Source organism: Ailuropoda melanoleuca, chromosome 16 (assembly GCF_002007445.2).
Source record: "Ailuropoda melanoleuca isolate Jingjing chromosome 16, ASM200744v2, whole genome shotgun sequence".
NCBI classification, from domain to species: Eukaryota; Metazoa; Chordata; class Mammalia; order Carnivora; family Ursidae; genus Ailuropoda; species Ailuropoda melanoleuca.
Window position 1 is genome coordinate 42,275,075 of NC_048233.1, and position 26,806 is coordinate 42,301,880.

General features: G+C 51.0%; 1 protein-coding gene and 1 pseudogene across 1 annotated transcript; both read right to left on the reverse strand.

Annotated features, from left to right (window-relative positions):
• Positions 1-3,412: 3,412 nt before the first annotated feature.
• Positions 3,413-9,985, reverse strand: LOC105239340 (annotated as a pseudogene).
• Positions 9,986-13,880: 3,895 nt separating this feature from the next.
• On the reverse strand, positions 13,881-21,717 carry LOC100465344 (keratin, type II cytoskeletal 2 epidermal). The gene is made up of 9 exons (XM_002923245.4): positions 20,719-21,717; positions 19,577-19,791; positions 19,174-19,234; positions 18,316-18,411; positions 17,515-17,679; positions 17,099-17,224; positions 16,066-16,286; positions 14,921-14,955; positions 13,881-14,823 (listed from the first exon to the last, which is right to left on the reverse strand). Exons 1-9 carry the CDS (start codon positions 21,268-21,270, stop codon positions 14,300-14,302), a joined length of 1,995 nt encoding a protein of 664 aa, XP_002923291.2. The 5' UTR covers positions 21,271-21,717; the 3' UTR covers positions 13,881-14,299.
• Positions 21,718-26,806: the final 5,089 nt, after the last annotated feature.

Sequence of the window (26,806 nt, forward strand, 5' to 3'; positions counted from 1 at the left end):
GGTCCTCATCAACCTCTCCTGCCACACCTCTCTCTCAGCTGCGCTGGACTTCTCTTCTGGGAAAGAGCCTGAAGAGCCAAGCTCTTGTCAAGCTCTTTTTCAGTCCTTCAACAATCAATGTTTATTGATGACCTACTGTGTGCCAAGCACTGTTCCCATCAGTAGGAGGTAGAACTTCTATCCCTTCCCCCTGGCTAACTCCTCCTCAACATTTAGGTTTCAGGGTTCAGTTTGAGGGCTCTCCGTCAAGGAAGTTCTCCCCATCCTGCTAGTCTTGCCTCTTGCTCCTTGTAGGCACTCCCCCTAGACAGCACTTATATCCTGTGCTCTGTGCATTCTCTTGCCCTGTAGACATAGGTCTTGGCCATCTTTTTGTATTAGTGTCAAGGACAGAATCTAGCACACAGTAGGTACTCAATAAATGATTGTCAAATGAATGCATGCCTCTCTAGAAACCCAGGGCTTTCTCAGATGAGAAGCTATGCACATCCTCTCCCTGGCACTCCCAACAGCGCTCATGACAGGGAACTGATGAGACCGTACTCCCAATCCCACCCCGGGGACTCCATAGGGCGCTAAGCTGGGAACTATTTTCTGAGCAAAGCAGGAGACAAAGCAGTGGAGTTGCCCTTGTGACCTGAGCCCCCAGGCTGCTGCCTCCCACTTCACACCTGCTGGCCATTAGCTGATAATAATTCTTGTAACAAGAGTGATGACAAGACTATTATCCCTTAATTAGGCAGTAATGATACCAGCTTGGCTGCCAAGCAAGGCTGGAGGACCTGCAGTTCATTGTTTTAGAAACGGAAGCTTCTTCAATAAGGAGGGGAAAGAAGGGTCATTTTTGTCCACCTTCCAAAGCCAAGTAGAAATAACACAGCCTTCTGTCAGCACAAGTAAGTGGGCATAGGGAGAAGAGACAGTGAGCATGCATATCTGTATGCCTGTGTTGCAGGGTGGTGACTGGGGAAGAGCAATACTCAGGGCCCGTCTGAGTAGTGCACATTTTGTAAAGTTCCCAAACGAGTAAGTTTCTGATGAAGTTTATTGGAAAGCATGGTGGGGGGTGGGGGACAAGGAGTAGGAAGGTAGAAGGAGGCAGCTCTTCAAAAGGAAAAATAGGTTACAAGATCTTCTCCTTAGATAGTAAGGCCCAGGGCTTACACATTCTTCTAGCCTAGCAGGTCACACTGGGTATGTATTTTAAACTGGACTCTACCTGGAGTACGGTCCTAAGACATATTTGCTTCTGTTATATTTTTATCCCCATCCCTGGGAAAGAGGAAACACATGAACTCAGCTGCTGTCACATTTATCTCCAGGTGATGATACACACAGGCTTTCTCAGGGAAAGGGGTGGGTCTGGGCTGGCATGCCCACACCCTCCAGGTCCCCACAGATCTTCCTCTCAACTCCTCCCTTTGGTAAGTACCCAGGGTCTGTGAATCTATAGGAGACAAAGTGTCCTGATGCCCCAGAATGGGTCAGATGGGGCTTTAGAAAATCATCAAACGAAAGTAAGTTCTTGATAAACTTAGGATGCAGATTATCAGTATAATGACTGACACCCATTAAGGTGGATAACTGAGAATTGATAGTGATTGTAAAAGAGAGGGTATGTGTATGCCTGTACTTCAGGACTGAGATGGAAGAAGAGATTTTGCTTCTGTCCCATGGAAGGGGACAGTGTAGACTGAGAGCACTAGGTAAGATAGGCAAGAAGGTGACTGATGGCCTGTAGGCCCATTGAGACTGCATGTGAGGGGTTTCTTGTGAGGCCCCCGCCTTTAGATGTATGGGGAAAAAAAAGATTTTGTTTTGATCCAGAAGCCTGCCTCCAAATTGCAAAAAATGAAAAAATTAAAAGGTGGGATACAGCCAGAGCAGATATGCATACTGTGAAATACTCAGGTTAATGGACACCGTGAGATCAGGGCCAGATTTTCTTCTCCTTCTGGGAGGGAAATCTACAGGTTCCTGCACCCTCAGCCGGAGCCCTGGTTAATAATTGAACTGGACTCCTCATTTTCCACACCAAAACCGGTGTCTCCAGAATTCCCAACTTGAGGTCTGGACTCTCCGGATCTCCCACTGCACCCTGCAGACCCTGAAGCCCTGGGCACAGCCCCAGATGCTACACCAGATCCTCTGAAGATGTTGCCGCCTCGTGCAGACACTCTGCCCCTTGAGCTGAAGCCAGATGCAGCCACATCAGCAGCCTGGGACTGTGCTTGACACCACAGCCATGGGGAGACAGAGAGGAAGGTTTCAGGGTAGCTCTGGGTGTCGCTCCACAACTTCTATGTCCCTGAACCCCCATCTCACACACAGCATTGAGGGCCTTCTTCCTGAAGTGGTCCCTAAACGAACAATGGCCACCAATGCCAGTGCCCCCACCCCAGCCATCCTTCTGCACCAACTCTCCACATCAGACTTAGGGGGTCCTAATGGCAGGGTCTCTGCTTCCTCCACCTGGAGAGGGGCATGAGATCCTAGAAGCAAAGGAAAACTTGACCTCTTGTACTCAAATCCCCTCCTGGTCTTGTGACCTGTGGGACAAGATGCAACCAATGCAAGACTGCACAGCCAGTGCCCACAGAGTGCGGTCATGGCTGCAGGTCCCCAATCTCCTAGCTGAGAGCTCCTCCCTCCTTATCTCAGGAAAGGTCAGGGGTGACTACTGAGTCACAACAAAGGAGAATCCCTCATTACTCACAGTAGCTCACATTGTCAGTCACTTCTCCAGACAGCCTGTTGGCACGAAAACAATTAAAATAACCAATAAATCCTCTGATGGGGGCTCAGAGGAGGACAATTTCCAAAGGAAGGATACCCTAGATGTGATCCATACCATGTATAATGTGTAATTTAGTCTCACTCTAGAAAATACTTGGGCTCCAGAACTGCATCACTTCTGACCTGGAGCGACAAGGGTAGCTGTCCTCAGTTTCCCCTGCCCACAATCTTGACTCTCGGTGGGTTCATTGCTGTTGTTCCTGGACTCCCACAACTGATACTCTCTCTCCAGCCCCCTCTGTCCAAGAATCCTTCTCTACCCTTTCCCCAGCTAGGGCCCCGGCCAACCATACCTGGACTGAAGAAACCTAAGGAAAACTCTTTTTCCTCTGTTTTTCTCAATGGCAGGGAAATCTCCCCACTTTGCCCTTTGGTCCAGAGGTTCAGAGGGAAAGTTTGAAGGAGTTAGGAACCCAGCATAGAGGGCCAGGACCTGCACTACTCATGTGCACTCTGGACAAAGGCCCTGACCAGACCCCTCCTCTCCCACTCCTGAAAAACCTCAGGTGATGTTTCGGGAATAAGTGAATTAATTAATTGTCCATGACGCAGATGGGAAGGTTGACAGAGGGTCACTACTGATGGACACTCACACATTCTCTGCCACCTGGGTCACCTACCTACTCTCCTCAGCCTCCAGCAGCTTGCGGTAGGTGGCGATCTCCATATCCGAGACCAGCTCGGCTCCCAGCAGCTCCTGGTAGTCACACAGCAGCCAGGCCATGATCTCCTTGGCCTGCTGCGGGGTGGCCTCCACTTCGGCCAGCTTATCCTGGGCATCTTGGAGGCTCAGCTCACCCTTCTGCTCTGCCTCCAGGCTGGAGCCTTGCAGGGGGCAGTGCTCTGCCAAAAGCCACCAGCAGACAGTAAGTGGGGCACGGAAGACCATATACCAGCCCCCCTGCTGTGCTTCTCTTTTGCCCACCTGCATAACTTACTATGGAAGATGTACAAACCTAGAAAAATAAAGAAATAAAATAATCTCTCTTAACTCCACCCCTGAAAATCTTCCACTGCCAAGTTGGTGCCCTGTTTCTTGAGATTGGTGATTTCCACTTGAAGTCACTGGAAGGTTGGTTCAGCTCGCTGACCTCCATCTTAATCACTTTGAGGTCATCACTCTTTCTTCCGGCAGTGACCTGGAGCTCCTGGCACTAGAACCAGGAAAAGGCAGGAGTGAAAGGTAGCACAGGGAGAGCCAAACCCAGTGCAACTCACTCCAGACCTCTAAGCTTCACTCAGCCAGGACTCATGTGCCCTGCTCAGTCTAGTCATTGTGGCTGAAACCAACACATACAGGAGACATCTGCTGGGAAAGCAGGGTCTGGCTGAGGAAAGAAAACATTCCTACCCAGCCTAGGAATGCAACTACCAAAGATTGCAGAACCGAATCTTGGGCAAGAATACACCCCTGGTCTGTCCTTCCCAGCCAGACTCTGACAGGAGAGATAGCCAACAGGCAACCCACAGTAGGAAGAAGGCAGCAACTATTTCAAGTGTGGACCTGGAATCATTATTCCTGTTAAGGAGCTGCCTTCAACCCTATTCCACTCAGGTAGGTACTGGGAAGTGCAGGCTCCCTGAAGATGTGCTCCCGCAGATACGTGGGAGGGAAGACAGTGGGAGCAGGTGCTGATAGAAGGAAGCCAGCCTGGGTGAGACACTGGCTACCATGATGCATGGATTGAAGAGCCAGCTGTGCAGGTTTGAAAGCCACTGTGGTGTCTCTAAATACATTTGGGTCTGCAGAGTTTGGTCAGCATCCCCCAACATAGGAATAGCAAGACCCACTTCCAGCGGTGGCTGAGCCAGAGACTTTCGCAGGTTCCTTCCCCACTAATCTCCAGGACAGGACAGATGAAGTAAGATGGCCCTACCAACCACAAGCCAAAGGAGTAGATCAAACTCTATTGGCAGGAGTGGGAATCCTATATGTCCTCCGGGCATAAGCCAGCAGGGGACAGTTGTCCAGGTGGGCACCTTGGCCTGGTACAGGGCCTCGGCCTCAGCTTTGCTCCTCTGGGCAATCTCCTCATACTGGGCCTTGACCTCAAAGAGGATGTTGTCCAGATGCCAGTTGTTGTCCATGGACAGTACCATGTTGGTGTCATCGACTGGCTGCTGCCCCTGGGCCCGTGCAGCAGGACAGGGGTCAGTCCTCTGGAAATGCTCAGCACCCATATTTAGGGGTTCCCAGAGCCACCTCACCAGCAGCCATGCAGAGAAGTTCAGGGGCACCCCAGGGAAACTTCTCTCTCTTTCTCAGTTTTCCAACCATCCCTGGGGCTTCCAGGGAGCTTAGACCCCAAACTCACAGCAGCATAGAAGACCTGGAGGAACTTAGTTTCCTGCTGCAGGGTGTCCACTTTGGCATCGAGGTCCACCCTGACCAAGTAGGCACTGTCCACATCCTGAAAGAAAGGAGGCAGTGGGCCCAGTGGCCTCAGGATGCCAGGGAGAGAGCGACATCAATAGGGCAGGTGCTGAGGGAGACTAACAGAGTGGGAACAATGCCAGGTGGATTTGATATCTTTAAGAAGTTGAAAATAGGACTTCTGAGACAGAAACCAGGGTAGCCTTCATTCTTACCACTTCTCACAGTTTTGCCCACAGTCCAGTGCAGACTTGGCAGTGAGCTGGGGCCGGGGATGCTCCCACAGCGGAAGAAACTGAGCCCAGTGCAGAGCAGGCTGGAAAGAGCACCAAACAGCCCTGGGGGACAAAGCCAGCTGCCTCTCCCCTTCCTCGGCACCACAAAGTCACTCTCAGTCTTTGTCCTGATGGTGACCTCTACTCCGTATCTGGTGACCTCTACTCCGTATCTGGTGGCAATTTGTGGATAAGGAGACTGTTACGTCTCGAGACATTCTCTTTTCTCTGCTGTCCTACACTCCGAACGTACATCCACAAACAGATTCACAGGAAGAAAACAAACAGAAAAAGACCCCACAAGTTCCTGGAAAGAGAGGCCAATTCTGTGCCCTAGCATTGCTCACACCAGACTTGGAAGCCACATGTATTTTGGCCCAACACCAACTGTCCCACTTTCCCCTGCCACTCACTTCTTCTCATATTCCTCCATGGCATCCTGGGTGATCTTCAGCTCTGCTGCCTGCCGTATCTTCTCTGCTGAGAACTTGTCCACTTGCCTCCTGAGGTTGCCAGCGTAGCCCTCAAAGTTGGGCTCCAGGCCGTTGGTGCGGGTGCTGACACCCAACTACAGCAGCTCCCACCTGATTTCCAGCACCTGGTTCTGCTGTTCCAGGAACCACACCTAGAACCAGTAAGTCCAAGGTCTCAGCCCCAGGAGACAGCCACAGTGGGCTTGGGCCTGGCAAGGGCGACAAGTGACTCCATTTTTATGTTAATTCCCAACATGCTATGATAGAGGCTAGTTAGCCCTATTATTTGAAGCAATTTTAGGCATGTTTATACAGAGGTTTGGGTTTCCTAATGTAGGATAGGGTCTGGGCCTTTGAATGTTCAGCAAGTTTCCTCCTTGACTCTTACTTGCACCAAAGTTTGAGAAAGATTGCCCCGCATGATTTGGGAGGAAGTCAGGAAGAGACTTATCGATGATCCAGCAAAATAACTCACTCTCGGGAATATTCTTTTACCAAATAGCCAGTTACTTGATGTGGATGAAACATTCCCTTTTCCCACCCTTCTCTCTGTTTTTATGACATTGCAAGTGACAGCCACCATTAGTAGCAAAAGAGAAAAATTAACTGATAATCAGTACCTTGAATGCGTTGAGCACCTTCGTGGTAAAGCTCATGAGACGTTGTCCTCCTACAGTGAAGTTCCTGTCCTACTCATCCCTCAACTCCTGCCCCCACCTTTCAGCCCAGCAGCCCTTGTCAGGCCATGAAGGAAGAGCATAGTTTAGTTTAATTTTTTTCCCAAGCTGGAGCTTTAATTAAGCAGGAGCCCCATACAAATTCCCACATTTTTTTCAGCTTTATAGAGGTATAATTGAGATATAATAAATGATAATATATTGAAAGTGTAAACATAATGACTTGATTTATGTATACATTATGAAAGGGCTCCCACAACTGAGTTAATGAACACATCTATCACCTCCCATAGTTATCTTTTGTGTGTGAGAAATGTAAGTTCTACTCTCTTAGCACGTTTCAATTACACAACATAGTGTTATCAACTGCAGTCATCAGGAAAGAACACGGCTCCTTTTTTAAAAAAGATTTTATTTATTTATTTGAGAGAGAGCAAGCAAGAGTGGAGGGGGCAGAGGGAGAGGGAAAAGTAGACACCTTTCTGAGTAGGGAGCCCAACGTAAGACTCGATCCCAGGACCCTGAGATCATGACTGGAGCCGAAGGCAGATACTTAACCAACCGAGCCACCCAGGTGCCCCAAGAACATAGCTCCTTAGTATACTGTCTACAGTGGTAAGACAGCCCTAAATCCAGAGCTCTGGGCACATTCACCAATTCTACTTTACTTCTTACTGGCTTCTTCTTATTTTTTTCCCAGCTCCAAGTCTATGCAATAGTGTTAATCCATAGGTGCCCCTCCCAAAGAAAGAGCACCGTGAGAAGGGTGGGGTGGGCAGACCTACAGCATTCCTCCCAGACAATCCTGAGCGTCCCACTGGCACAAACACAAGATGCAACCTTCCTGCCCGCCTCATCTTCCCCAGGGCTACTCAGAGTAAACCTCAATCCAAGATTGCTCCAAGAGCACACTGTTTGGTGCAGCTAGTATACGAAGTCTGGCCTCCTTTTGGTGCTAAGACTGGAAGAGATCTGAAGGTCAGGACTCCCCCAGGCTGTGAATATAGTTCACCACTCTTGGCCTGGCCAGCAGAATTTGAAAATCACCTAGTCAAATCATTTGCATTGGCCCCATGCTCCTTTTTCCAGAGCCCATTAACTGGACAACATGTGGTTTTGGTGGTCTCCACTCACTGGCTTTGAGAGTGGAAATGCCAGTCTGCTGGGGAGAAAATATCCATTGGCCCTTTTGACTTCTTTGAGACTGAACCTGTCAGGCTGTTCTGATTCACTATACACGCAGAATAGATCACCTTGATTTCAGGGTGAGACTGTAAGCCCTAGTTTGATGAAGTGCTGACAGGTAGCTGAGAGTTAGGTCCAATTCCTAGGGAGGCTTGGAGAACATGAAAAATAAGGTGGCCACCTTCCATCAGGGCCAAGTTTAAGAGACAGGGACTGGGCTAGTTGACCTCAGATAATCTAGACCTGTACTGTCCAATGTGGTAACCACTAGCCCGTGTCCATCCTGGAAGAAAGACCTGGAAGAAGACTCACCTTGTTAGTGAAGGAAGTGAAAAAATTGTCATCAAGTTTCTTGCTCTGCTGTCACTTCAGCTGCTTCACCTCCTGGACCTCAGGGTCAATCTTCACTTCTGTGGCTCCAGCAAGCTGTGATTCGTTACAACTTCTTGGATGCCCTCAAGGCAGACTGCTGGACATACAAACCCCAGTCCTCCAAAACCACCACCAAGGCCAAAGCTCGCCCTCCTGAGGCTGCCCACCCCAAAACACCCACCCTCCTACCTCCCCAGATGGCTGCCTTGGCCCAGACCTCCAGCTATACTGATGGAGAAGGTCCTGCTCCCACCAAAACTAGCAAGACTCCAGCTGCAGTAACCTCCCGGCCTGGTGTAGCCTTGGAAACAGCCTCCAGTCTTGCAGACCAACAGTGAGCTTTCTGCCCCTCCCGGTCCCCTCCTGACAGGATGGCCAAGCCACTGCCCAAACTCCTGCTCTGACACTTCACTTCCTGCTCATGGTGACATGAGGGGCATGAGTGACACTGAAGAGGTGGGAAGAGGCTGTCTCAATGTTTCTCTGCTGAGATGCAGAAGGATCCCCTCATATATCTCCTGGAGTTGGCAGCTGGCCAAGGATAAGTTCTTGGGTTTGGCTCCCTTGAAGCTGAAAGTGATAAGAAAGAAAAAAAAACAAAAACAGTACCATCTATGTGGGACCAGTATGTCAAATAATCATCAGTTAGCAGGGTTTTCTTATTATTACTTATCTATTAACTATCTGCTGACCTAGGCAACACAGGGTGTGTGCGATTATATCCCAAAAGCTCTCAGATAAGGTGTTTTCTGAAACCATTTGTATTTCAACATTTTTAGTTTCTACCAGAGTGGTATTAAAACTCAAGGTACCTCTTCTAAAGGCTTTAAACAGTGACACTGACGACCTGGAAACTGATCTGGAAAGCAAGGTGATTCAGAGACTTATTCAATGGAGTTTTCTATAGTTGGTGGGAGTTGCTTCTGCTCCTTTACTCCCACCCTCCCCCCTCGCCAAATACGTGTGTGTGAGTATGTGTGTGTGTTCCCAAAACAGATGTCCAAAAGAGAACAGAAAATAGTTAAATAAACTGGATCCATAAATGGAATATTACATAGAAAATTTAAATGATTGTTATAAGTTTTATGCAAACAAGATTTTTTTCTGTTTTATTGTTACCTGAGAAAGGGAGAAATCAAAGCTGAATAATCGGTATGACCACGAAGTCCGAGGTCCAGAAAAAGAAGACCTTGAATAAGACGGGAGAGCGAGTCGGAGTGTAGCTATATATTTTTTTTAAAAGATTTTATTTATTTATTTGACAGAGATAGAGACAGCCAGCGAGAGAGGGAACACAAGCAGGGGAGTGGGAGAGGAAGAAGCAGGCTCCCAGCGGAGGACCCCGATGCGGGGCTCGATCCCATAACGCCGGGATCACGCCCTGAGCCATAGGCAGACGCTCAACCGCTGTGCCACCCAGGCGCCCCATAGCTATGTATTTTTTAAAACTGACTAAAGCTCCACACCTTAGAAAAATATGTTCAAAATATGATACATTCATATCAAAATGTCAACAATTGTTATTGCACATAATGGTTGATTTAAAAAAAATTTTTTTACCTTTCTGTATTTCCAAACTTGAAATAATGAGCAGTTGTTATTTTTATAATACATGCAATCAAGCCCTGAAATGCTCCAAACCCCTCTGCGAGGAAATGCAACAGCCCTTCCTTTAGAAAATGCTCAGTAGGCCAAGGACACCGGTCTCTTCTTTCGGTCCCCCCATGATTATGAGGGCAGCTGCCCAAGGGAATATTCTGGACTCAGGCTCCTCTCACCATCTGTCACGCAGGCCAGGAAAATGCAGGTTACCACACTGACCCCTAGCCCCATCTCTGCCCCCTGACCCTGCAGGCCCTCCACACGTCACCTGGTACCCCTTAGCGTTCACAAGTGCACTGGCAGGGCTCAGCAATCTCTCCTAGTTGGGCTCCTTCTCCAGACCGCGGCTGAGAAGCTGAGATGTTTCCCTCACCTTATAATACTGTACCCTCCCTGCTCCACCAGGCCTAAGTAGCAGGCCCCACCCACTGTACAAACACCCCTAATGCAATCCGCACAAAGGAGGAAAACAGAGGGGGCTATAGCGGGAAATGATGTGCAATGTAAGATGTATACCTTTCATGCTTCATTCCAGCTCCATTACTTCCCAGATTTGTGACTGTGGGTTTTTCAGCCTCAGTTTTGTCCTCTGTCAAATGGGGTGATCATGACATCTGTCCTTGCTACTTAACTAGGGTGTTTCGTAACCAATCAAGAGAATGGAAATAACTACTAATTTGCACCACTGACATTCTATAAAGATAAATATGAAGTCCATGTCTTTCTCCAGCAGCAAAAATAGCACCCACAGCCCTAACGTTTACTGCCTGGTCACTGTGTTCCGGAGATTGGGACTTGCTTTACAAAGATAATCTCATTTAATCCTCACGGGAGCGCTATGAGGTAGATATCACCTTTATCTTCAGTTTTTAGAAGGAGAAACTAGGTTCAAAAGATTAAGGGCTTTGCCAAATATTTCAACTAGTGAAGAGTTAGAGGCAGGATTTGACCAAGATGGGCTGATTCCAGAACTCAATACGTCCATGTCGAATTAAAGCAGATATTGAACGTATGAAAACTGCAGTGGCACGGACTGGGAACCCTGCTGGGAATTGGTGCACTTTGGCCACTAGACCAGCCTAGGCCCACTGGGCTTCCCAGGTGGAGGCAGAATGTGACTGTACAGTCCTTTCTGTCTTGTCCTTTTCCTTAGGCAAGGCTGGGATTCTAGTGAAAGTTATCACTATTTTGAAAATCATTTTCTGGAGCCCCTGGGTGGCTCAGTCGTTGGGCGTCTGCCTTCAGCCAGGTCATGATCCCAGGGTCGTGGGATCGGGCCCTGCATCGGGCTCCCTGCTCGGCGGGAGGCCTGCTTCTCCCTCCCTCACTCCCCTGCTTGTGTTCCCTCTCTCACTGCCTCTCTCCCTGTCAAATAAATAAATAAAATCTGAAAGAAAGAAAGAAAGAAAGAAAGAAAGAAAGAAAGAAAGAAAGAAAGAAAGAAAGAAAATCATTTTCTTAAAAATTTTCTCGAGCACCCCAGGCACATTCGACCCCGGACCAATGTCTCTGGAAGTTCATGAACCAGAGAAAGTGTTCTCCCAGCCCTTGAGGAGCTTCTAGTCAAAATAGGCGAAGAAAGAGCCAGTTGCAGTGGGTCCCCAAACCTTCTTCTGCTCCCAGCCTCTCCCTATGCGCCTTGGAGCACCTTCCTCTGGACCCCCCAGACTGAAGCCCCATCCCTGCTCCAGCCCTCCCCAACTCCACAGCACGGACAGGGCTCTTTCCCCCTGAGCTGGAGAGGTGTGTAGGGATAATCTCATTCTATCTGCTTGGGAAGAGAAGCGACTAGTCTGATGTTGCACAGCAGTCGCCCCCAGGTGAAGGTCAGCATGTTAGTCTCCCAGCTCCGGGTGAAAGGCCTTCCCCTCCTCACAGCAAACCAGAGCATGAGTGTCCCCCTCAAGCAGGCTTTCTGGAGGGGGTGAGCTGTCCAAGGACTCTCATTTGAGTTGAGAGGGAAGAAAGAGGGTGGTAACGGGTCAAAGGAGGAAAGAAGCTCGTTTGAATTCATACCAGGACTCACAAGTAGAGAAAGGGAGGGAACCACACAGCAGGGCGGGTTTCCCAAATACTCCGTCACACCGTCAGGATGTCGATATTCAGCCCAGTTCCCTATGGAAAGAGAGCTCGTAAAACCCTTCTGCCTGTGCCCATCTCCCTTTCGAAGCCCAAGCCGTGACAAGTGAGTTAGCAGATGCGGTGGAAGACAAGCAGAGATAGGAGGGGTGTGACCCAGATTCCGGACTAGTCTCCTGTGACATTAGGAGGAAAGGAGAGTCCATCCCCCAAAGCTGGAGCCTCACTCCATTACCTGCTTACAGCCAGATTTCTTCCAGGCTTCAGGCCTGTGTCCCTCTGAGCTCCTCTGTGGGTTCATTTGGCCTTTGGAGCCCAACATGAAAGTAACGTGCGTCTGAGTAGATCTGAAGAGAAGGGCCTCGTCCCGGGTAGAGCAGAAGTGAGGAGTATGACCCATAAAAGGGGTCGGAGACTCATACCACCGAAAGACTCAGCAATTAAGGTAGTTGGGAATAAAAGCTGACACTTTGCCTGCCTCACCTTCTTTCCCCTCAGAAAGTTATCAGAACAGCTCACTGTTTCTGAAGCCTGGAAGCAGCACGTGCTTTGGGGACGTCTGGTCTCTAGGCCCACCCTGGACCTTCTCTGTTTCCTTACTTACACTGGGGGCTCACAATCACTGAGGCTAAATCTCCCTTCCAGCCCTAATGTCTGAGCGACTAGGCCCTGTTTAAGGCCATATTCATGCCTGCATAGTAAGTACACTCTAGAACAGCCAGGCCCCTTGCCCCTCCCCTTCCTGGCTGGTACCCTCACCTCCGCAGACCTCTCGCACCTAACCAAGGCTGCGGCAGGCACAGCACCCTTGACAGGTCAGCCTCAGGTACTCTGTCACCCTGTGGCCTACAGCCTTCAGAGCTCTTTCTGTCCCACACCCTCAGACCCAGGACCAGCTGGAAGCATTTATTCCTTCTCAACGCCTCCCTTGCATGGCTCAAAGTCATCTCAACAGCCTCGAGCAATGCAGAAGGGTCTCACAGACTCAACTAAGGCCTCACCAAGGCTTTGAAGCTAAAGTAAAATGAAAGACAAAAGAATCCCCCAGGATTTTTTTTAAACCACGTCTGCTGCATTGAATACCACAGACATATAGCTTGACCTGACCCAACCAAAGCTACCGACTCCCATTTGGGCAACTCTGGCCAGTCTAATCTCAACCCCAAGAGCCCAGCCCTTCCTCAGCTCCAGGAAGCTCCAGTGAGGTGACAGGCCTTTGCGGGGAAGAGGCTGAAACCATTCCAACCACAGTGGAAGGCTGCCCTGATTGGGATGTCCGGGGCTAGGGGGTCTCAGAGGGCTGTTGGATGTGGGGCAAGAAAAGGGTCCAGTGTCTGCTGAATGTGTTGGGGGATTTCTCTGATAGAATTGGAAAAATGTTCTGTGAAAATAGTGATTGGGTTTTTTTTGAAGACCACTTTATAGTCCTCCAGAGACTTCCCCAGGCTCTCTTGTTCAGCCTTCGTTGAGAACTCCTGCTGGGGACTTAGAGCTTTGGGGATGTAGAGTGTTTGTGACCTGGGTTGAGCTAAGGGAATTCGGCCTTGGAAGCAGACAGCCTGAATGGAACTCCAGGGGCTCAGCTGGTTTGCCCTGAGGAGAAGGGACCTCAGATCAGAGCTCTTGTGAGAAGAGGATTAGGGGGGCAGGGGGCAGCTGTTGGAAAAGCTTGTTAAGAGTGGCTTTTCCTGGGAAAGAGAACTTTCCACAAATCCCATTGTGACCCTCCTGGCAATATCACAGTCCCCAGATCTGGCAAATACTTTCTGAGAACATCACCCCCACACCCTGACTCCGGGGCTAGCCCCTCCTGTCTCTGATGTTAGAGACTTGCAGAAAAAAAAACACCCTTGGCTTCTCCCAGCCACACTGCCTCCAGGCAACATGTCCCTGCTCCAGGAAGTTTCTCTTTTATCATTTCCCAATCTCTCCATTTTCTGGTATCTTAATCAGACAGCGATGAATAATAGCTCCTGGCTACCCACTTCTGCCAGGGCTTGACATTACACACACACCACATGTTATAAATTGCAAATGAAGTTTATTGTGCAGACACCAAGACCACAGCACTTTAGATGCAGAGCCACAAGGTGGGCTATGTACACAGGAACAGGTTTCCCTGGGGGCAGGGCCACGAGAAAGGTGCAGGCTTTGAGATGGGGCCCCCAACAGAGTAACCGTCAGGAGAAGGACCAGCAAATGGGCAATGTGAGGAGGGGCTAGGAAAGGGGGCATGGCTGGAAGTACAAGCCCAGGCAATTCAGAGTCTTCCCTAGGGCACAGAGGGTGTCACTGGCTCCAACTAATGGGTTTGGAGAGAAGATATTTCAAACGTGGCATGTGGGCATCCCTTTCCTCCAAAGTGCCATCAGCGGCGGATGACAAGGTTTCACCTGCTGTTCATTGGATGTACAGAGACAGGCTTCTACGTTCTAAAGCGGAAGGGTCAAGGGGGGACCTCCACCCTTATCTAAAAGAGAAGGTCACACTGGAACCATAAGCTTCACCTGAGCCAGAACCACCCTTTTCTGAGCTGGAACTGCCTCTAGAGCCGCCTCCAGAGCCATATGCCCCTCCAGAGCCTCCCCCAGAGCCAGAGCCTCCTCTGGAGCCGCCGCCGGAGCCGTATCCTCCCCCAGAGACGGAATCCCCTCTGGAGCCGCCGCCGGAGCTGTATCCTCCCCCAGAGACGGAACCCCCTCTGGAGCCGCCGCCGGAGCTGTATCCTCCCCCAGAGACGGAATCCCCTCTGGAGCCGCCTCCGGAGCTGTATCCTCCCCCAGAGACGGAACCCCCTCTGGAGCCGCCGCCGGAGCCGTAGCCCCCTCCACCGCCCCCTCTGGAGCTTGAGCCCCTGCCTCCAGAGCTGTAACTGCCACTTCTGGAGCTGTAGCCTCCTCCTCCAGAACCGGCTCCTTTACCTCCAGACCCATAGCCTCCAAAGCCGCCCTTGGATGATGCGCTCGAAGATATGGTGCTGCTGGTCACAGCTGTGGAGAGAGATGGTGCCCCCATGGCAATTCTGACTACCTCGGCCTGCGTCCCCCCGACACACCCCCCATGGGACAGGAGCCCCCCACTACTTACACACAGTCACATTGCTACTGAGGTCTCCGGACATCCTGTCAGGAACAGAGAAAAGAGCTCAGGGCAGGGCCCTTGGGGTCGGTGTGCAGTGTTCTATAGCTTCCGCCTGCAAGCATGCACCTCGACCACCAGCCACCAGGGCCTTCCAGAGCCCTCTCTCTTCCGTGCTGCCAGATCACAGAGGCGGGCAGGCCCCACATCTGTCCACACGGCATAGCAGCCCAATGCATCTCGATTTTTGCTCAGATGAAAATGAACGACAAGCAAATTCACTTCTGATTTGCAACCCAGTTTTGAATTGAAACCCATCGGTCTGATAGTCCGGATCCAAGCCCTGCTAGAAATTTTGAAACCAGACTTCACTGTGAACATGCAACTCAGAAAGAACTACAACTCTGTACAGCCTCCCTAGTCTACCCTCCTGCCCCTGCCGCCTTGGCTGCATCCGAAATCTTTCCCGCTTCTTCCTGCAGGCGGGGCATAGGAGGCCTGGCCTCGAAGACAGGTGCAGAGCAATAGCCGAAGCAAAGCGGCTCCTTCTCTGTCATGCTGGCTTGCTGGTGGCCTGGGGTAGCTTGTCCCCTTCCGGTTGCTTCAGCCAGATGAAATCACTGGGGATGCCGCTAACACGGACAAAGGGCTCAGACAGGGTCTTCAAACAAAGGAGGGAAAGATGCCCCTTGGGAGGTTAGCAAATGATTCAGTTTGTCATGCCAGAAATCTGCACAGAACCGGGTCTGGCACCTGCTGCCGGGGAATAGCCAGCCAGTCAGCGCCTTCCAACATGGTCCCCCGGCTCCGGGTCACAAGGTGGAGGAAGAAGACACTGTGCACCCTGCTTACCCATAAGCCAATGTTTCAGGCTGTCTAGGACTAACCTGTTTTCACCACATTTTATTTTCTCTTTCTGAAAAGACCAAGATTAACTTGCTGAATTTAATCTGCTTTGATAGTCATTCCGTATCGATAAATCTACAACTCTACACTAATGCTTTGGGACGAGAATGGCTGCTTGAGGAACCTCGCGATGTCAGCTCTCAGCTGTCAGAGGCCCTGCTCCCCACCCCCCACCCCAGCTTTCCCTGCCTTGGCCTCCAGCCCTGGTTCTAGGAGAGAGGGCCTTCTGCCTCCCCAGCGCCCCCCACCTGCACTCCTCGCCCTCCAGCAGCTTGCGGTAGGTGGCGATCTCCACATCCAGGGCCAGCTTGACGTTCAGGAGCTCCTGGTAGTCGCGCAGCAGCCGGGCCAGGTCCTCCCGGGCCTGCTGCAGGGCGTCCTCCAGGTCCGAGAGCTTGCTCTGGGCATCTTTGAGGGCATGCTCTCCCTTCTGCTCAGCATCCGCAATGGCTTCTTGCACACTCTTACACTGGGAGAGAAGGAGGAAAGGTTTCTGTTGGTCTGGAGAGTAGAGTCTGCCTGGCAGGGGGGCAAGGCTGTTTAGGGCGGTGTTTAGGGTGTGGGAAGCCAGACTCACTGGCCCTGGAAGGATTGGGTCCCTCTGGAGTTAATGCGAGTCACAAACAATGATGCTAAGACCTGCTGTCATCTCTGGGGCATCGTCTTCCAGTCACCTGTGACTGGACCCTCATGCTTTCCCCGTGATGCCCCCTGTCCTCACAACACAGGGCATTATCCCAGTTTACAGCTGCCAATGAAACATGGGCCGCTTCACAGAGCTTCTGCTGCCTTGGGAGTCGACTCTCTGCCCCACACGATCTCCTCCAAGCTCACGCCCATCCGCTGGCCAGCTCCCTGCCACACCTGCTGCCCCCCTCCCACCGCTGGTGCTTAGGGCCTGTGCCAAGCATGGGAGGGGACCCTCTGCCTCCAACCCCCCCCCCAACGAAATGACCTTGTGCTTTTATCTGTCCGCACTCCCTTTCATTTGTGGAAGCAATCCGAAAGGTAACACAGTCCTTTCCCTGCACGAATCCTCACTTTGGAATGTCTCTTAGGCCACCATAAAAATTGTTACAAGCCTTAAATGATGTTATGCTCGAGATGTTTGAGATCAACATATGCTAGATGAGAATTTCTCAGTTTCTCCTCTTTCTCACACACACACACATACACACACGCTCACACATTCCACCCCCCACACACACCGATACATGACCTCCCACCCGCCCAAGCCCCACTCGACCCCTGGAGCCGCACAGCCCTCAGGGCTGTGCCCACCTGCTTCTTCACGTGGGCGATCTCCCCTTGCAGCCTCTGGATCACGCGGTTCAGCTCGCTGATCTCCATCTTGACCTCCTTCAGGCTGTCTCCGTGTTTCCCTGCGGTCACCTGGAGCTCTTCATACTGTATGGGAAGAGGAGGACAGTGGCAGCTTGGAGAAAGCCTTGCTGGAGCTAAGGAAAGTCTACAGGGCGGGTCAACCAAGCCGGCTTCGAGAGAGGTGGGGGGCTGTCTCACATCCCCAAAAGGACTCGGTGCCATTCTTAGTTGAGGGCAGTTGTGGTCCCGTGGACACTCTTGCTTGGGAATGAGGCCCAACTTCCATTAGACAAAGGCACCTGTCATCTCACTGGCCACTTCTGGCCGAGGTGAAACCCAGCTTGTTAGAGCTCTCTCTGCTCTCGCGTCCTTGCCTTGCTGTGGTACAGCGCCTCGGCCTCGTCCTTGCTCTTCTGGGCAATCTCCTCGTACTGGGCGCGGACCTCGGAGATGATGCTGTCCAGGTCCAGGCTGCGGTTGTTGTCCATGGACAAGATGACGTTGGTGTCGGTGATAGTCTGCCGGATCTGGGACAGCTCCTGCAACACAACGGGAGGTCTGGCCATGGCTTCCCTGCCCATAGCCAAAAGCGGTGAGGAGGCAGTCCCCTCCCCAGTGTTAGGGAAACACAGACACTCAGACGAAGCTGGGTGGAATAAGATGGCTGGGATGAAAGCGAGATCACCCCCCATCTTAGGCCTCTGCCAAGGGGGTGCATAGAATTATGGGAGAGGCGTCTATTTCTGAGCTCCCTGCTGTCTAGCCTCCACCATTTAGACAGTGTTGATAAGTTTGGTGCCCCCAGAAAGAAGCCTGTGGATGACAAATGTTTCGGAAGATATGTGTACACATGGACACGGAGGGGAGGTCTGAAGTACATGAGACATGGGGATGGGAAAAGGACAGCTCTCTTCCTAAGGGCAGCTGGACATTGGAGGCATGGAGTGAAGGGATAGTGTCCCGGGTTTCCTGAGCCTTCCCTCCCGTGACATCAGAAGAGATAGTTCCTCTCCTCCAAGACCTGCACCCCAGAAACCCCTAGTAGCCTGGAGTGGTGGCAAAATGGGAGTCAGCCAGTCCATAAACCCCACTCATCCCCCCTTTTCGCCCATTGAGAAGGATGCTTTGGTGGGAAGAGTGGGAAGCAAGGGGCTTTCCAGGAGCAACCTCCTTACCGCATCAAACAGGAATTTAAAGAACTCAATCTCCTGGGTCAGCACGTCCGTCTTGGCCTGTAGCTCCACCTTGGCCATGTAGGTATTGTCCACATCCTGCAGAAAACGTCAGGGGCCTCTGGCGACACTCATGCACGGCTCAAGGTATGGGCCCCACACTCTCTGTCCCTCTCTTCCACCCAGTCCCTGTCAGCTGCTGTCCCACATCCCAGGCACCTCAGGTGAGCCATGTCTCCATGGGGCGTCGTTTGGCACGGAGTCCACAGTGCACCTCGACTAGGGGCCCCCGCCCTCGTCCACTGCTCACGTTCCCCAAGACCATCAGAGCTCTGGCGGGACGAGCCCTGTCAACCATTCTCTCCCTCCTGCTTGAGACACTGTGTGTTCCCACTACAGGGCCCAATGCCTGTTAACAGCCCTCAACCCTCCCATTGCGTCTGTCCATCCCACCTCTCTGGAACTTCTCTGGATTTTACACCAAAGCTTCTGCAGGAACCGGCCTGAGAAGCCATACTTCTGCCTTCTAGCCCAAACTCGTCAGCACGACCAACAACGCCTGTTAGAATCCTAAGGGTGGTCCATCCCTTCCTCAGCTCTTTAGAAGAAAACGGAAGTGCTTTCTGTGTTTGCATCTTGCACAGCCCGCCGTAAGCTCTAAGGAGGTTATCGGTAGAAACGCTCCAGCAGCTTGAACTGCAGACACGTTTGTTTTCAAGAGAACCAGCGGCGCACAGGCCTCATCCTTTCCTCTGGTTGCTGCTGTTTCCACTCAGAGTTGTTCTCCAGCCCGTCTGCCTGGAGCCAGTGGGCTTCTGGAGCCCCCTCCGTCCCACCCAGCCGTGACATTCTCTTGCTCACCTTTTTAAGGGTCACAAAATCATTCTCGGCAGCTGTGCGCTTGTTGATTTCATCCTCGTACCTGTGGGGACCCAGGGACACAGCTGTTAGACTCCTTCTACTTTGGTTACTTTTTTCTTTCCCCTTTCCCACTGGACTCACCCCCAAATCCTCCACTAAGAGTATGGAACACTCCTTCACTCTCCAAGTGCTGACTATAATGTCCCAAATAAGGATGCTTTTTATAAATTAACTCCCAAACATGTGAAGAAAACACGATCTCTGAAGCCCTCAATGTCTTCCTCACAAAGAACAGGCATACACAGACCATCACCGCAAATGCAGTGGGGACACGAGGGGCCTCCTGAGGGAGTGATCGGACGGCTGCAGTCAATACCCATTCAGTGTTTACTCGGCCACCTACTTCTTCTTAAAATCCTCAACAAGATCCTGCATGTTGTTCAGCTCTGAATCTTGGGATGTCCGTTCTGCAGACAGCGTATCCACGTACGTCTTCAGTTTGGCAATGTACGCTTGGAAGATGGGCTCCAGGTTGGTGGTGCGGGTGCCCACGTCCAGCTGCTGCAGCAGCTCCCACTTGGTCTGCAGCACCTGGTTCTGCTGCTCCAGGAACCGCACCTGCGGGGACCAGAGGAAGAGCACGAGCTCTGGATTGCCCTTCCCACCGTCTGCGCGGCTTTGTGCTCACAAGCCGGATGCCGGATCCAGCCCGAGCTCCCTGCCTCCACACCTGGAAAGTTCTACAGACTCCTAATGTGACATGTGGCACTTTCCACGCAGAGAACTCTTTCTCCTACTTCACCACCCACTATCTTGTTTGCAGCTGCTCCCGAGACTCCAGGCCATTTCCCTCTCCCATCCTAGTTGAATTCCCAGCAAAAGTCCTATAAAGTCTTGGGCAAACCAAAAATAGGCGTCCACTGGCACTGCTCCTAAAGGTGCTGAGTGTGCGAGCACTGCAGGGCAGGGCTCCTTGGTCTGATTTTTAAGAGCCTCATAAATTTCTTGGGCAAGTTCATCTGCCTTGAAATAGGACAAAACCCTGTAATGCTCAAAAGTGACCCCAATAAAGAATTTACAGGTCACAAAACTGAGAATGCTTCTCTTGAAGGCAGGAATTTCACTCAACCCCAAGCAGGTTCAGCTTTCCAGAGCTTAAGAGAGTAATAACTTCCAGGGAAGGAAAGACTATCTCAGAAGATGTCTTTCCAACTTCTTCCTTCCGACACCTGCTGCCGCTTGGCCTGAACTCCTCAGTCCATTACCTGTCTATTTCAGTTTTTCCCACGATTTTCCGAATTTTCCATAAATCTTACTTATTTAGGCTGAAAGAGTGAACCCCAAGGCATACATAATTCCTAACTGCAGACTGTTTCAGAAGATGCAGCCCACGAAGCCAGCATCTTTCCCATTTGGGAATAAGCCAGGCCAGTTTGACTACACCAAGGGCTCCTAGAAGAAGTGACCCTGAGCTGTTTCCTTTCCAGTGTGTAATGGAAGTGGGGCATCCTGAGCGTCGGACGGAGCCAGCTTCTCGTGACTCACCTTGTCGATGAAAGAAGCAAATTTGTTGTTGAGCGTTTTGATCTGCTCCCGCTCCTGAGCCTTCACATTCTGGATCTCTGGGTCCACTTTCACGTTGAGAGGCTGCAGGAGGCTCTGGTTGATGGAGACCTCGTGGATGCCTCCGCCAGGGAATCCTCCAGGCCCAATGCCGCCAAGACCCCCAAAACCTCCAAAGCCACCGCCACCTCCAAAGCGGCCTCCGCCAAAGCCACCGCCTCCAAAGCCACCTCCACCGAAGCCACTGCCGCCTCCAAAGCCACCGCCTCTGCCACCAAATCCAGCACCGGCGCCAAAGCTTCCACCTCCTCCAGCCACGCTAATAGAGATGCTCTTGGTGCCTCCGAGGCCGACAAGGCTCCGACTGCCAAAGCTGCCGCCGCCGTAGCCCCCTCCGCCACCACCATGGCGGCTCAAGCAGGAGAAGCTAGAGGCCGATCTCCGGCTCCCACCGGAGACCACGGCCGAGCCGCTGCTGAAGCCCCGGAACCCTCCTCCTCCTCTTCGAGATCTGCACGAGATCTGACAACTCATGACGCCTCTGCCCGGCGAGGAAAACTGAGGTTTCCGAGACGAGTTAAGGCTGGAGACTACGCTCTGCTGTCGGGAGACTGTCAGGGTCCCCCCCTTTTATACCTGCCAATGAGGTGTCGGTGTGCATGGGTGTGGGCACACTTATGCATGGGTTTGGTCTCCCTGGAAGCTACGCCTGGTTAGTGATTATCAAGCTAATAGCCATTAAAAATCTACTAATCAGCTCCATCCCCAAACTTGCTTTGACTGCAAACTTCTCCTGTTTATCTGGGCATCTGTCATGCAATCCGATTTTTGTGAAATCATCAAAAGAGGAGATCAGGACGTGGGTTTCTCAATCAGAAAAAAAAAAGACCTTCTGCAGAATGTTGTTCCCTGCTCCGGACCAACCCAAAGGAGGGCAGCTACCACCGGGCCTGTGCCGGCTTGCCACCCGGTGAGGCTGATGAAAGAGGTGACAGACTTATTAACTATGGGGCCCCTCAGTGGCAGCTTTAGAGTTCTTGCTTCTCCCTCTGCTCCAGGGAGAGTGTCCACAAGTAATTTTGTGGAGTACAAAGTAAAAGGGGCAGGTATGCATGCCCTTACAGAAAGAAGTTGGCCTAGGATGCTTCAAAAAAAATTGGCATTTTTCAAAATATCTTGACTCCTTCCCATACATACCACCCCAGGAGAGCACAAGAGTCAGTCACTGAGAGAGGGGGAGAATTTTCTTTCTTGTAACTAGAAGTCCTCATATTTATCAACTCTGTCATTTATCCACATGAAAACCCAAAGGATGAGGGACTTAGAGAAAAACCTCTCTATTCCTGGGTCTGTCCTACTCTGAGCGCCCAACAAGAGGCTGTCATCAAAGGCTTTCCATGACTCCAAGGTCCAAGTGTCTATTGATGTAGCCAGTCATTATCATGTATTATCGGGTGTTTCTGCTAGGCAGCCGGGAAGTCTGACTTCTCAAGATCACCAGGGACGGATGAATATCAGAAAACCCATCGAGTCACCAAAAGCAGAGAGCATCCACCCCTAAACTCAATTGCAGTCCTTCCTTTGCCTGTGTCGCCAGGCATGTGAGGACTGGAATGGAATTTAAGGTCAAATGGTCTAGGTGTGAGCCCCAATTTGCGATTTCCAGGCTCTGTGACTTTGAATTCAACGTTGAGGCTCTGTACTCTTAGCTATAAAATGGGAAATTCACACAAAGTGTTTTGAAAACCATGACATGATACAAATGTTAGGTATCACTACTATTTTGGGTGAAGCAAAGCTATCTCCTTCTCTTCTCTGGTGCTAAGGTCGTGCATTCCACGTAGGCCCATGAGGTGCAGAACCAGGATTTCTCAGGGCCCAGGACAGAGTGAGCAGAAAATAACATAAAAATCATACATTTGAGTTTAAGTCTCAGTTTCACCGTATTTTAGTTAAATGACCCTGGATCATTCAAAATGCTCTTTGAGCCTGAATTTCCTCACTTCCAAAAGCGAATAAGAAGAATATGGCTATTGTAAAAAAAAACAGAACAGAGCACGTGGCATGTGCTAAACACAGTTCCTAGTTAGTAGCAGAAACTCAGAAAGTGTCATTTTCCTCCTTACATTCCCTCCCCCGCAATCCCCAGTCCGGTGATTGGAGCGGGGATAAGGGTGGAGAACCGGGAGCTACCTGCTCCTGCTACTTGGTTTGCAGAAAGAGAATGCTGAAGGAAGCAAACCCATGTGTCTCCTTGATTTTTTCCCCCCATTCTGGCTTATATAATCATAATCATGCAAATAAATCCTAAGGCTGAAAGCTTTGGAGAGAACCTCAATCCAAAATCAAATGCATCCTTATCTGTGGATATCTGAGCACCGCCCTAATTGTCCATTACTCCAGCATGACTATGTCCAGGCCACGCCAGCCACAGGAGTGCCTCAGTCCCTCTGTGAAGGAAAGGAAGGGACATTTATGGAGCATCTGCTATGCCCTAGGCTTGTGCCGAGCGCACAGTCTGCCTACGTTACTGCTCTATGATTCTGCTTTCACTCCAAGTCTCCCTTCCCTTTCTCTCCACTGGGCATCTGCCCTGTCTAGACCCATTTGCCGGTTTTCGAAAGTCAAGTTCAAGAAGGAGAGTCCTCCTCTTCTCTTGAAATGTGGAGGGTAGAATTAATGCAACTTTGATGTCATACACCATTTTACTTCCATACTCTTAACCTTACCTTTTACGTAACCTCCATGTGCTTATATATCAGATAACATTTTATTTCCATATGTTTAAGCTTTACCTTTCATATCACCTTGGTGTGCTCGTCCAGATAACATGCCCCGCATTCTCTAAGGGAGTGCAGTGGGAGTGGAGACTCAGGTCTGCCTGTGATTTGGCGGCTGACTTCCCCTGTGATCCTCAGTGCCTTCACCTATAAAATGGGAACATATGCCCCGGATCCCCACTACCCCACAAGGATATCGATCTGTTGGTGTAATGGGTTTTAGGCCTTACTGCCTCTGATAACAGAAGAGGGATCATCCTGTAGGATGAAATCCTTCTTTCAACAAGCTGCTGGCAAGCGCAGACCCCTAAACGCTTTCCTCCTAAGCATCAAAGCCTCTAACGTGGCCAGTGGAGCAGAAAGGCAAGCCCCCGCTGTGAAGGGAACTGTTCAGCCCGTGAGAAATACACATGGACACAGAGGGCAGACTCTCCTGGTAGGACTGGATCCCCCCTGCCCACACTCCCTTGTACCTCTCTCACAGCCCGTCATGTCCTCCTTGTGCTGCAAGGAGCCACGTCCCCGGATGTGAGCTGGGGTCGCATTCATCTTTACCCCAAACCTCCAACCCCTCAGCACAGAGCAGTCACTCAGAGAAGAAGCCTAAGGATCCAAAAATCATGCTTAGGGTTTGGGATTGGGAATTGGCAGCCTTCCCTGACACGGGAATGTGATGCGAGCGGCGTTTGAGTCTTTACAGCCTGCCCTGCACCTGTTCCCCAAAGATCCCACCTGGACCTTGTCTCCGGCTTTTGACTCACACTTATCAGGGAGGGGCTCCCCTCCACCAGCCAGCAACGAGAGTCCCTCCTTCCAAGGACTCAAAGCATCACTGAACCAAGCTGCTGAAACCAAGTGTTTGGATTTCAGAAACAAAACAAACCGGAAACCCTCCTCTTCCAGCCCCAGCTGCTGAGTTCAGGGTGCTCTAGGGGCTAACAGTCAACAGAGCCCAATAACATCAACAGCTCAGAAAGCACGCAGGCTGGAAACCAGCCACCCACAGGCCAGTCTGCCGCAGAGACCCGTAAAGGCAGCAGATGTCCCGTCCCGGTCCCTGCACTGGCTGCTAACCAGGGTACACTCCGTCAGAGTGTCCAGATCCTGCTCCAAAGCCTGGTGGCTCCGGGGCCAAGGGAAGGGGGGACAGGAAGCTCCCAGGCTCCCAGGAGAAGCCACTTGCTCAATATCTCCCCTGGGACACTGGATTGTCAACGGTTATCTTAACCCCGCTCACACAGTCACTGGTCCCAGGGTCATTCATTGCAGTCCCAGACATCTCCTTTCTTGGATGTGTCCTTTTTTGGCTTTTTTATTTGACTCCTGTTTTTCTTTAAAGCCACGAACCCCACGGCTATTGATTTGAAGGTGTCCTGGCCAAACTGGTGTAACTGAGACGCCAAGCTTGTGGACAGCCAGGCACCCAGAGCATGAAAAGCCCCACACTGTGTCGTGTGGACTCCATTTGGGAACGCAGAGTCCTTCGAACATAGGACGCAACAGGCTTATCAGGAAATCAGAGTGTGCCCACTGCTCGGAAGCAGCACAGACCCCAGCAACAGTGGGATAAGGGCAGGGACGCTGCCAGGCTACAGCAGGGCCTCGTCGCATGCTGCTTGGACCAATGAAGCACCCCAGCAGTCCTGACACGCAGCCTCCAGCACGGGGCCTGACACAGCAGGCACTCGGCAACGTCACCTCCTTTCCCTCTGCTGTGGCCATGGAGGTCACACGCAGTTCTCATTTTCTATTTGGGAATTTTCTAATTCCCAGGAGATCTGCATCAGTCAATGGGAAGTTACCCCTCCCTGCTTCGTTCTCCACGGCGTCAAGGCACGGGGTCAGTGCATGGCTGCGTGAACTCGGTTCTCTCGGGGCTACCTACAGCTTGCGGGGGCAGGTGTCTGGGTGCTTCCATGCTGTCTGGTTCATGATACCCCTCTGACATGTCTGCCTCTGTGTTCTCACCTGCAACACTTCTTCATTCACAACACAGAGAGCCAGAAATGGGTCTTCATGGAAAGTTCTTGTCCTTCCCAGCCCCAACCCTCATTCCGGCCTGTTTCCCAGACCATGTTTTCCCCCTATGCTGGCACTAATGTTCTTTTTGCCCGTTAACCGTACAGCCACCGCAGTGTGGAAGGACAGACAGCCGTCAGACAGTCCATTCCACCCTGGTTGTGATTTCAGAAAAGTGAGTGCGTCATAGAGACACCACTCAGGCCTTCCTCACAGTTCAAAGATTCCTCCAGGCCTCCCCAGATGTAATGCTGCCTCCTTCCTCCCCTTCCCCTCACTCTTGGGGTGCCTTCCCACTATGTCGGCTTTGCATGACTGTCATTCGCCCTCGGCGCCTCTACCTGGACGCCTGCAGGTCCTTCAGCAGTGCCCCCGCGCCGAGCTGTCAGACCACACCTGTCCTCCCACCCTCAGCCCCCGCCTCTCCTGTCCCCATCATTAAAGCTGCCACCCACGTGACCTCTTTTATTTCTTTCAAGGCTCCCTGTGTTGCCCTGACTGCGGATAATGGTAGGAGGAGGCAGGTGAAGAAACCTTCCCCTCAAAAAAACGAGAGAGAGAAAAGCATGAAAACAAATGGAATTGTGGAAAACCAAACAAATCACCTCTTATTTCAAGAGATTCCTAGCAGCATTGTCCACAATAGGTAAATCGTGGAAGGAACCGAGATGCCCTTCAACAGATGACTGGACTAAGAAGTTCTGGTCCATATATACAATGGAATATTACTCAGCTATCAGAAGGAACAAGTTCTCAACATTTGCTGCAACATGGACGGCACTGGAGGAGATAATGCTAAGTGAAAATAAGTCAAGTAGAGAAAGACAATTATCATATGGTTTCTCTCATCTATGGAACATAAGAACTAGGAAGATCAGAAAGGGAAGAAAGGGATAAAGAAAGGGGGGTAATCAGAAGGGGGAATGAAGCATGAGAGACTATGGACCCTGAGAAACAAACTGAGGGCTTCAGAGGGGAGGGGGGTGGGGGATTGGGATAGACTGGTGATGGGTAGTAAGGAGGGCACGTATTGCATGGTGCACTGGGTGTTATACGCAACTAATGAATCATGGAAATTTACGTCAAAAACCAGGGATGTACTGTATGGTGACTAACATAATATAATAAAAAAACATTAAAAAAAAAAAGAGAGAGAGAGATTTCTGCTCCTCGGTGTAGCAACAAAGCTCTTCAGATGCCTTCAGACCTATGGCTCCGGGCTGCCTCATTTGGAAGGAATGGCCAAAGAGCTTGCCTCTGGATGACCCGCT